This window comes from Balaenoptera borealis (assembly GCF_965194805.1).
Source record: "Balaenoptera borealis genome assembly, chromosome: 18".
Lineage (NCBI taxonomy): Eukaryota > Metazoa > Chordata > Mammalia > Artiodactyla > Balaenopteridae > Balaenoptera > Balaenoptera borealis.
This window is the reverse complement of record NC_138877.1, coordinates 65,421,793-65,433,912: the sequence shown is the minus strand read 5'-3', so window position 1 is coordinate 65,433,912 and position 12,120 is coordinate 65,421,793. Positions and strand designations below refer to the sequence as shown.

Below are 12,120 nucleotides of genomic sequence, written 5' to 3'. Positions count from 1 at the left end.
CATCCCACAAATTTTAATAAGTTGTATTATTATTTAGTTCCAAATATTTTAAAATTTCTCTTGAGAGTTCTTCTCTGATCCACGTATTATATAGAAGTGTGTTGGTTAATCTCCAAATATTTGGGGATTTTCCAGCTATCTTTCTGCTACTGATTTCTAGTTTAATTTTGCTGTGGTCTGAGAACATATGTTGTATGATTTCTATTCTTTTACATTTGTTAAGGTGTGTTTGATGGCCCAGAATGTAGTCTATCTTTCTGAACGTTCCATGCAAGTTTGAGAAGAACGTGTATTCTCCTGTTGTTGGATGGAGTATTCTATAATTGCCAATTAGATCAGGTTGATTGATAGTACTATTTGGGTCAATTTTGTCCTAACTGATCTATTAATTGTTGAAGAGGGATGTTGAAGTGTCCAAGTATAATTGTGGATTTGTCTATTTCTCTTTCCAGTTCTGTTTTGCCTCATTTATTTTCATACTCCTTTCTTGAGTACATACATGTTAAGGATTATGTCTTCTTGGAACACTGACCCCTTCAACATTATACAGTATTCCTCTCAATCCCTAATCATTTTCCTTGTTCTGAGGTCTGCTTTGTCTGAAACTAATAGAGCTGCTCCAGATTTCCTTTGATCAGTGATGCACCTTTTTCTATCCCTTTTAAACAATCTAAGTCTTTATATTTGAAGTGAGTTTCTTATACGTAACATACTGTTGGGTCTAATTTTTTTAATCCACTCTGACAATCTTTTAATTGGTTTATTTAGACGATTCACATCTAAAATGGTTATTGATATAATTGGGCTAATAGTTTCCATGTTTGTAACTGTTTTCTATTCATTCTTCTTTCTTCCTTCCTTCCTTTCTTTTCTTTTCTTTTCACCCTCTTTTCCTGCCTTTTCTGGTTTTAATGGAGCAGTTTATAACATTCCATTTATCTCCTCTCTTAACATATTAATCATATTCCTCTTTTTAATTTTTTAATGGTTGCCCTAGAGTTTGCAATATACACTTACAACCACCTGCCAGCAGCATCTTATTTTAAGTTACTCAAAGGAAGCTGAGGCTGCAAAGCCAGGTTTGAATTTAAAATTCTTGGACTCAGTCAAGCTCCCAGGCAGCAACTCTTCTCTTTTGTATCCTGGCACCATCCCGACCAGAGAGAGGCCTTGTGTGCCTTAGGGTTATATTTTCCAATCCATGTACCTGTGCTATTTAGTACTTCTAAATAGTCTGCTGACTGCGGCCACCCCATGTGCCTAACCATAAGCAATACAGTCTGTCTTTGAGAAGACGGACTTGGAGAAGCAGCCCATAGAGGCTCTGAAAGTTGGCGTGGACGGTTTGTGCAGGAAGTTCCAAGGTTCTATGAAGTATGGTCTAGAATGCGAGAGCACAGGCTATGGGAGGACCAGGTCCATTAGCTTCTTGGGCTTTTCTAAAGGGCCAGGCGAGGGTGGAAGCCCTCTTGCCTTAAAAGGTAGTATGGACCCTGCCACTCATCTGACTCATCTTTACACAATTTGTGCTTGCTACTCAATTTTTCAAAAGTAAATAATATACTGTCTATATAATATGTAAACAATATAATGTGTAAACTGTAAGGAAAAGGGAATGATTTAACCCAAAAGTTAGGACAACTGTTAAGTAGGAAGATGGAAAGGGATATGATTGGAGAGGTACAAAGAGGAGTTTCCAAAATGCTAGGAATGTTTTAAACTGGGGGGTGGGTATACAAGTGTTCATTTGATTATTCTTTAAACTGTACATATATATCTTACACACTTTTCTGCATACTATATATGATATTATAACTAAAAGACATTAGCCAGGTGATCAAAAACGAAGGGCAGAAACAACATGTATTGTCTGATTTAATACCTTTTAATTACTTTGATTCAAAGTCCACTTTGAATATCTAATGTTTGTTTTACTCCTATAAGACCTAGTAATGTTTAATAATAAATAGATACCATGCTAAGCACCATCCCCAACTGCCTGCCTCAATGTAATTTTTATTTTGTCACACTTGCTGTTTTCAAACAGGAGAAGTGAAGACAAAAATTTGAAATAAATTCAGATATAGCATTTTAATTTACTAACTACACAAAATGATCAATAGTAACCAATATTTCTATTTTCCTTTTTTAGGATCATTTTTGTCTTCAAAAACCACATATTTATTTGAGCACTTAGTATGTGCTCAGTGTGCTAGAACACGTCAGGTTCTCATAGTCTGATGCAGGAGACAGATACCTAAATAATTTAAAATTTTTAAATTATTTAATTACCATAGCAACACCCTGCTCAGCTGTGATAACTGGTATAAGAGGTTTGAAAGGATCAAGAATGTATAATTGCTGCTATGCCATGCCAAGGTCAACTGGTTCATCTTATTTCTTCCAATTCTGCATATGTGATCCGTAATATACTGAAAGTTGGGAATGGGCATACTGGTAACGCAAATGGTGTATTATCAAATAATGTTAATTAAGCAATTATCCTCTAAGGCATGCACACACACACCACAAAGGGCTACAGAGTATATAGATTTTGCAAAGCAGTGGCCATATCTCCCACACACTGCCTGAAATTTCTATCTAGAAATCTTTAGCCATACTACTTTAGAGCATTTTTATGGGATCCTGGATCTTTCAAATTTAAGCATTAAATTGAAATTGGACAAATTTTAAAAAACCTGTTAAGGTTGTCCTAGGTCTTATGATTTTAAGTAAAAACTAAAACAAGAAAGGAATTCAACATAAATACTTTCTGAGCTATTACTATTTTTGATGCCTTGTGCTAAATAAAGTAGCCGATAAAGTTAATTCAGTCAAAGAGAAACACAAGGAAAGGCATTTTACAGTAACACGTTGTCATCCAACAAAAATTCTGAAGTTATTCCTTTCTAAGTGAAGAACAATTTTGCTACAACAGACAGTAAGATTTTGCAAAAGATGCACTCAAATTTCTCAATCTGGGTCAACCTCCTGGTTGTTAAAATATGTGCATACTTTCTGGATTACGCATTATTTAAAAATATGGAATTTTACCCCATTGTTAGACCGTGTGTTCCAATTTTAGGTTAAAAAACAGTCACCTTAAGACCTAAGTGTAAGGCCAGACACTATCAAACTCTTAGAGGAAAACATAGGCAGAACACTCTATGACATAAATCACAGCAAGATCCTTTTTGACCCAGCTCCTAGAGAAATGGAAATAAAAACACAAATAAACAAATGGGACCTAATGAAACTTAAAAGCTTTTGCACAGCAAAGGAAACCATAAACAAGACCAAAAGACAACCCTCAGAATGGGAGAAAATATTTGCAAATGAAGCAACTGACAAAGGATTAATCTCCAAGATTTACAAGCAGCTCATGCAGCTCAATAACAAAAAAACAAACAACCCAATCCAAAAATGGACAGAAGACCTAAATAGACATTTCTCCAAAGAAGATATACAGATGGCCAACAGACACATGAAAGAATGCTCAACATCATTAATCATTAGAGAAATGTTAATCAAAACTACAATGAGATATCATCTCACACCAGTCAGAATGGCCATCATCAAAAAATCTATAAACAATAAATGCTGGAGAGGGTGTGGAGAAAAGGGAACCCTCTTGCACTGTTGGTGGGAATGTAAACTGATACAGCCACTATGGAGAACAGTATGGAGGTTCCTTACAAAACTAAAAATAGAACTACCATATGACCCAGCAATCCCACTACTGGGCATATACCCTGAGAAAACCATAATTCAAAAAGAGTCATGTACCAAAATGTTCATTGCAGCTCTCTTTACAACAGCCAGGGCATGGAAGCAACCTAAGTGTCCATCATAGGATGAATGGATAAAGAAGATGTGGCACATATATACAATGGAATATTACTCAGCCATAAAAAGAAATGAAATGGAGGTATTTGTAGTGAGGTGTATGGAGTTAGAGTCTGTCATACAGAGTGAAGTAAGTCAGAAAGAGAAGAACAAATACCGTATGCTAACACATATATATGGAATCTAAGGGAAAATAAAGGTCATGAAGAACCTAGTGGCAAGACGGGAATAAAGACACAGACCTACTAGAGAATGGACTTGAGGATATGGGGAGGGGGAGGGGTAAGATGTGACAGGGTGAGAGAGTGGCATGGACATATATACACTACCAAATGTAAAATAGATAGCTAGTGGGAAGCAGCCACATAGCACAGGGAGATCAGCTCAGTGCTTTGTGACCACCTAGAGGGGTGGGATAGGGAGGGTGGGAGGGAGGGAGATGCAAGAGGGAAGAGATATGGGAACATATGTATATGTGTAACTGATTCACTTTGTTATAAAGCAGAAACTAACACACCATTGTAAAGCAATTATACTCCAATAAAGATGTTTAAAAAAAAAAAAAAAAAAAACAGTCACCTTACTCTTGACCCCGGGCGTCCCCTCTCCCCCACCGACAAACTTTCTGCCAACAGAGATCCACGCCTTTCGTCCTAAAATGGGCATAACCAAAAGAGACGCGAAATTTGGATGGGTTTAAATCCATGTGTGCTTCGGCACATGGTCTTCAATCCTGTTTTCCCTGTCACTCAAGTGCAAGGCTGCATGAGATAGCCCTACAAGGTCTCTTGCATCTGCAGACTTCTGCGATTAAAATGCATCTCTTCTTAGAAGGAATTAACAAAAAGCCCCTGCCTCTATGGGAAATTAGCTAGCTGGGGGTAGGCTAACCGCAGGGTAGGAGTGAATCTGGTTTCTCTTTGAAAGGTCTTCCTGGGGCTAGCATCCCACGCCAGCAATAGAGCGCGCCCAGGCACCACGTGTCTGCACCAACAGCGGGATTGGCGGAGCGCATTTTCGCGCGGCGGTCTAGACGCGCACGGTCCCGCCCAGCTGCCGGAGGAGCCGGGAGGCAGAGAGAAGAGGCCGGAGGGAGATCGCAGAGGGGAGGGGGCGGGAGGGGGGTGGGGGATCCCGAGGCGCCCGTGGCCGGGAATCTGGGAGGGCCCGGAGAGGCGCCAGGCGGCTAGCCTCGCTACAACTTTCCCAGAACAGACAGGCCTCATCCTGCGTCCTGGAAGAAGGATCTGGCCCGCCGCTTCCCGCCCGGCTGCTCCTCGGCCTCCACGGGCCCGCCCGCGCCAGCAGCGCCCCCGGAGCCTGCGTCCCCAGCCTCGGCCCTGTCCGCCTGCAGCGCCCGGCGCCCGCCCTGGAGCGCGCAGCTGGGGTGAGTCGAGGTCAGGGGTGCGCCAGGCGCCCAGGGGAGGCCGGGGCCTCTGGGTGCCCGCGAAGCCGGGCCCTCCTTCCTCTTTTCCCGCTGCGAGCCGAGGCGCTGCAGACCCCGCTGGCCTGGCTGCCGCAGCCCCCCACTCCCCCGTTTGCTTGCCTTCTAAGGGGCGGCGCCGAGGCCCCACTGGAGCCCGCGTTCTGGAGCCCGCGTTCCCCGGCCTTTGTCTTTGTGGGTTCGGCGGGTCGTCCCCATGGTGCGCCCGGGGCGGGAGGCGCTGCGCTCTGGCTGGCGGCCCTGCAGAGGGAACGGGAAAGCGAGCCCCCTTCTTTCCTGTTCCGGCCATCTTGCGACTCAGCCGGGGGGCGAGGGTGGCCAACGGCGCGGCGCTCGGGGCCGGAGTGGTGGCGGCGAACGGAGATGGGCGCCTCGAGCCCTGCGCGCCTCCTCCCCCGAATGCAGTGGGAGCGCGCGGATAGACCCCTAAGTTTCAAGGGTTTGGACCCAGAGCCTGGGGCACAGGAAATAAGAGGGACAGGGGCCGGGAGCTGACGTTTCCTAAGCGCCTAATTCATTCGGATCATTCTTTTTTTTTTTTTTTAATTAATTTATTTATTTTTGTCTGGGTCTTTGTTGCTGCCCCTGGGCTTTCTCTAGTTGGCGGCCCGCGGGGGCTAGTCTTCCTTGTGGTGCGGTGGCTTCACTTTTTTTTTTTTTTAACATGTCATCTTTTTTTTTTTTTAATAGCTACTTTATTTATTTATTTATTTTTAGCTGTGTTGGGTCTTCGTTTCGTGCTAGGGCTTTCTCTAGTTGCGGCAAGCGGGGGCCACTCTTCATCGCAGCGGTGGCTTCTCTTGTTGCAGAGCACGGGCTCTAGGCACTCAGGCTCCAGTAGTTGCAGCATGCGGGCGCAGTAGTTGTGGCTCACGGGCTCTAGAGCACAGGCTCAGTAGTTGTGGCGCACGGGCTTAGTTGCTCCGCGGCATGTGGGATCTTCCCGGACTAGGGATCGAACTTGTGTCTGCTGCATTGGCAGGCGGATTCTTAACCACTGAGCCACAGGGGAAGCTCCTCATTCGGATCATTTTTTATCCACGTGTCCTTTTGGCAAATTCTTAACGCGCCTCTCCGTGCCTGATCTATGCCAGGTGCTGGGGATATAACGGTGAGCAAGAGAGACTACGGCCCTTGTTCCCGCTGATCCTGCAGCCCAGTGGATGGAGTCCAGGGTACATAGACCTGCCAGGTCGGTATCCTGACGTCTATTTAACAGACTGGGAAACTGAAGCCTAGGGCTGCCGTAACTTGTAGGTCAGGCAGCAAGCAAATGGAAGAATCAGACTTTGAAGCTAGATCTTTAAGACTGTCATGCTGGCTGTAGTTAATCGATAATAGCTCTTTTTCTTTAAAAATCCCGTTCAAAATTATTTGGATGCACGGCTTCTATGAAGTCTTATGAAGTGTATGCCTAGTTTCTGGATGCTTTCCTGTGGGCTTATATCTAGTTCTCAGTGTCTAGAAAGGGCTAGAAATGTTTGACATTACAAGTTTGCTTCCAGTTACTCTGAACTGTATTTTCGTTTCTTCTGTTCTTTGGCTGTTAGGAGAGACAAAAATTTTCCTGATGGTTGGTCCAAGCAGGGATTCCCCGGTGGACTGAGGAATGGCTGGCTTTTCCTCAGTTCATCCATCTCTATGGTAACCACAGGCAGCTCCCAGAAGACCTCGAGAATGAGAGGCCTGAGGCCTACGAGTTGCTGCTAGAAATAGTTTAGCCTCTCCAGAAAACAGAATGCAGCTGCCACACAAGTTTGTAAGGTAAATACCAGGGCCCTGTAAAGTTCCCCCTCCACATAATTGTCTTTATCTTCACATTTTGAAAAACGTATCCTTTTGGAAAGACAAGTAAGGTATTACATATTTGGGGAAGTTCTTTGGGTTGAAATTCTATCCGAATGTTATATCTAGGTGGGCAACCCAGAGAGGAAGAAAGACTCCATTTAAAAAAGTATCTTGGATGTAAGAAATTTAGGAAGCCTTCCATCGAATATAATTAACTACACTACAAATTTAATTTTTAAAACAACTTTATTGAAGTATAATGTACAAAATGCACCGTTAATTTTCAGTGTACCATTCAGTGAGTTTTGAAAAATGTATATGCCCGGGTAATCAACAAGACAATCAAAATAGAGAACATTTTTTATTATACCCCAAAGTGTCTTCGTGCCCTTTTGCAGCTAGGCCCCCCTCCATCCCATTTAATTTTACATAGATTTGTTGCTTCACGTTTTCCGAGTTGTGCGTGAAAGAGGAGGATGAATGGTTCTGTCTAATCTCAAAAACCTAAGGCGAGGATCAGAGGCTGGCAGCTTGGATGTGGCTCCGCACGCCTTAGAGACTTGCAAGGTGGTGCCCGGCGAGCCGGCGCTCAGGAAGTGTGCCCTCCCGAGGTGGACCGGTGTGTCCTCGGCTGGCCCACGACGAGTTCTTCTTTGGTCCCGCAGGGCCCTGGGCGCACGCTGACCGCGCGCAGGCCGGCTTGCACTTTGCTCCAGGTCCACGCCCGGGGCGCTGCCATAACAACGGCCCGGACGCCCAGGCCTTAGGCCGCCGCCGCCCGGGACCCGGCCTTCTCTCGCTCCGAGGGGTGGGGCGGCGGCGGCCCGGGAGGCGGTCCGGGCCTGGGAGACGGGACTGCCCCCTCCTCCGATGCCGGCAGAGGCGGAGGATTTGCTTCCAAGCATGGTAAGAGGCGGCAAGCCAGGGATGCCCGCCTGCCGATTGCCGGGCTGGGGCGGCGGGGACTCCACAGAACTCGCAGCCCGCTCCGCCTCCCCCATTCTCTCTCCTTCCCGCAGCCCTTTCAGAAGCACGTCTACTACCCGCTCGCCAACAGCCTGGAGAGACCAGCCTCCGCCGCCGCCGCCGCCGCCGCGGCGGGCGGGGCCGCCATGGCCTGCGGCCCCCCCAGCGCGGCTTCGGGGCCCCTGCCCTTCTTCCAGTTCCGCCCGCGGCTGGAGAGCGTCGACTGGCGGCGGCTGAGCGCCATCGACGTGGACAAGGTGGCGGGCGCCGTGGACGTGCTCACGCTGCAGGAGAACATCATGAACATCACCTTCTGCAAGCTGGAGGACGAGAAGTGCCCGCACTGCCAGTCGGGGGTGGACCCGGTGCTGCTGAAGCTCATCCGCCTGGCGCAGCTCACCATCGAGTACCTGCTGCACTCGCAGGAGTTCCTCACCTCGCAGCTGCACGACCTGGAGGAGCGGCTGCGCCTGAGCCTGGCCGAGAGCGAGCAGAGCAAGAAGCTCCTCACCAGGCAGGCCGGCGAGATCAAGTTACTCAAGGAAGAGTGTAAACGCAGGAAAAAGTTGATCTCCACCCAGCAGCTGATGATTGAGGCCAAGGCCAGCTATTACCAGGTGGGAAGCTGCCTTGTGATGATCCAATAAAACCCTCAATTCCTACTGGCTGGGATATTGAGAGTCCTTTCCTATTGCACCGACTTTTTTTTTTTTTTTTTTTGATTTGTACTCTAAATTAGAAGAAACAGCATATATTTAAGCGAAAGAGTAATTTTAACCAACAGGTAACATGGTTCATTACCTTGTGTAGACTAACATAGGGTTAATAATTAAGTAACGTTGTCTGCAGTGCTTTATTGAATTATCTAAAAGCTGGTTGTTTAAGAAACTGTTTCTTCCTCCTAATCGGTGTAATGAAAAATAAACCAGGTACAAATTGCTGTTGAGCTCGGGCCCCAAATGATATGGAATGCTTAAATTTGTGGATTTTTTTCCTCATTTTTAAATTTTGAAATATTTTTAAATTTACAGAAAGATTACAAGATCAGTGCAAAAACTTCCTTACACCAATTATTAACATTTGCCACATTGGCTTTATTTTCTCTGTCTCTATATCATACTATTACTTTTGAACCATTTGGCAGTGAGTTGGAGACTCCTAAATATTTCAATGTGTATATTTCCTAAGCAGGAGAATACTTGCTGATATAACAATACTATTTTAAAAATTTTAAAATTTTGCCTTTTTGTTCTTAATCTCCCAACTGTTAGGGGTTAGAACCCAAGATAAATATTGTAATTTTTGTGTGTAACAGAAATCAGCATATTTATCTTTTTTATTGGTTAGATGGAAGAAGCAAAGAATGTTTGATGAAGATATCAAAGTAAGCAATAGACTGACAAGATTGATTTCACACCCCTACATTCCAGTCATTTTGGCTAAATAGGACTTAAAAGGCCTTAGTGGATTTAGGTAATGGTGGAGCCAAAGCAGGAGTGAGTGTGGAGAACTGGGTGTAGGGCTCAGAAAACAGTGAGGTTAATAGTGCTTAGGACTGACCCAACAGGAGCCTTGAGAGAAGTGTACTTAAACTAGGTGAACAGTTGGGAAAGAATGCTGTTAGAAAGTCTTAATGTTTAGCCTTGGGTATACAACCTTTAGGTATAGTCATCCAATGATACCTGATGTCGCTAATTGCCTATTTGTTTCATAAATGCTATTTAAAAACTAAATACTTATAAATAGTGCTGAGATGGCTCTTTAAATGTATTTATCGTAAAATGGATAGAATAGGTTCTGTTTAAAACATTAAAAAAAGTTTACCTGGCTTTGGTATTATTCAGTGAAACATTAAAACCTGTAACATAAAAATTTTATGTTTATAAACTTTTTTTCATTCTTTTGGTTATCATAAAAATAGCTGTTTGTAAGTAAAGATTTTCAAATGTGAATGATAATAGGAGGATAAAAAAGTAATGGTTCACTTTTATCAAATGAGTGACACCTGCCAACTCTTGGCCACTCAGACTCTCTGAATGGCGGTGGTAGCTGTATGGTGTGCCCAGGTGTGGCCAAGAAGAGGTAGGAATGACCACACCACCTTTTCCTACTTAATGTAGTACACGTATACTCTGCCCTCTATTAAGTGACTTGCCATTGTCTCTTTATGGAGTTCTTGAGCAGTGAGAGCCTTTAGGGTGACAACTCCGGAGTTAGACTACCTGGGTTTGAATTCCACCTATTCCTCTGTGCAAGTCTTTTAACTTCTCAACCTCAGTTTCCTCATCTGGAAAATGAGAATACTAGTAGTAGGGTTGCTCTGAGAATCCCGTGAGATAATGCATGTATAGCATGAGGAAAGCTCAGTAAATAGCATCCAACAAGTGGATGTTGATTTCTGCAGTGGCTTCCCTGTAGTGAGCTGTGGCTACCTGTGACCTATCTCTTTATGAATCCTCAGACCAGAAGGCCAGAGGTCACAGTGCTGAGATGCTGTGAGAATCAGTTTCAGGGAGGGGTAGTCAAAGACTGCTGCTAAGAATAGTTGGCATGTAAGCTAGCAGGGATTCCACAGTGTTATAATCTTTGTTACAGATTCATAAGCTAGGGATATTTGGCCTATAGTAAAATTTATGGGAAGTCAATTGATTTTGTTTAAATAGTTATTTGACTTTAGTCTGCGGTGTGAATTTTTTTTTAAATAGAAACCCCCAACAGCCAGGGAAGTTTGATGGCCATGTGTAAAGGCCAGTGTGTACCAGTGATCTGGCTATCAAATTATTTTTAAAACTTTAAAAATTAAAAAATTCCAGTGGATTATAATAGGACTTAGACTCTAAGAAGACCTTTTATTTTCACAGCTGGAAGACTCAGATTCCTCCCCACCCTTCAGCAACACAGATAGATTTTGGAATCTGTCAGTGAATTTCTGTCCCTTGTTCCAATTATTGAGCCCCTTGGTGTTGGAGATGAGTGTTGGGGAGGAAAAAAAATCATGCATTTTGCTGTCAGAGAGACATGGGTCAAACTGTGCAACCAATAAGGTTGCAGCTTAACTTTCCTGAGCTTTGATTTCTTCATGGATAAAGTGGTTGCCATGGAAATTTAAAAAGATAGTGATGTGACAGGGCCTAGCTCTTAGTGGGCATAGTGAAAATCTTTATCTCCTATTCTCCGTCGTTGTCTTTGAGAGGTCTTAAAAAACATCTGGAGGAATCAGAAACCTCCATCCTACTCATTTAGGTAAAGGAATCCTGAGTTCTTGTGTTAATTCCATTACACTAAGTATTTTTAAATTTTTAATGATTTTGGATAGAAGTGGTATTAGGACATTTACATGTTTTACATAGCATACAACCTACATGTAGTCAACATTCTGAAACCAAGTACACTGAACATAATTTGACATATTATATCCCTGGGGTTGTCATGGAAAGAGTATCAGATTCCTTTCTATGAATAGTTCATAGTACCTAATTTTTCTTAATTCATTATGTCACTTTCTGTCCTAAAGATGCTTTAAGGGAACTCCTTTGAAATAGAACTTTATATCATTCATCTGTATATCAAACATATTTATCATATATTTAAAACTATTTTTTTAAGAAAATGCAAAGGGTTATAGGATAAAGTTTTTAAAGCATTTTTTAAAGTTTTATAATTATCTTATTAATGGAGAAATTTGATTCTAGGTGACGTAGAATTCCTTCCCACCTTCTTACCCTGAAAGGGAACTTTATTATTTCTAAGGCAGAATCTTTGTGCAATAAGTAGGATTTCTGAACCTCCTGCTATTTCACATTGTAAAGAATGATCTGACTTTTATTAAGTTTCTAATTACTGTAAGATCTATTATAAAGTATGTTTTAATCCCAGTGATGGTAGATCAGATAGTTTTGGATTTGGGGCCTGATAGACCAGTTGTTTCAGGTATCACTAATCCATTCATTTTTTAAAAACTGACTAGTATTCCATGGTGTACATGAATCAGAGTCTGTTAACCTTTTACTTTTGTAGGATATCTTGCCTGGAACCCGTATCTGGCTATTATGAATAATGCTGCTATAAACATTCAC

The 12,120-nt window shown here is 43.2% G+C and overlaps 1 protein-coding gene across 8 annotated transcripts in view; it reads left to right on the top strand.

The window, feature by feature from the left end:
* Positions 1 to 4,938: 4,938 nt before the first annotated feature.
* DZIP1 (DAZ interacting zinc finger protein 1) overlaps positions 4,939 to 12,120 on the top strand; it is a 56,253-nt gene continuing 49,071 nt past the window's right edge. For 2 of the 8 annotated variants that reach the window (XM_082366096.1, XM_082366091.1), the window contains exons 1-5: positions 4,940 to 5,233; positions 6,385 to 6,482; positions 6,841 to 7,054; positions 7,744 to 7,984; positions 8,098 to 8,661. In XM_082366096.1, the coding sequence (XP_082222222.1) occupies positions 7,949 to 7,984; positions 8,098 to 8,661 (600 nt within the window). In that variant the 5' untranslated portion in view covers positions 4,940 to 5,233; positions 6,385 to 6,482; positions 6,841 to 7,054; positions 7,744 to 7,948. Of the gene's footprint in view, positions 5,234 to 6,384; positions 6,483 to 6,840; positions 7,055 to 7,743; positions 7,985 to 8,097; positions 8,662 to 12,120 lie in introns of all 8 variants that reach the window. The other 6 variants (XM_082366095.1, XM_082366093.1, XM_082366098.1 and 3 more) reach the window with 6 other exon arrangements.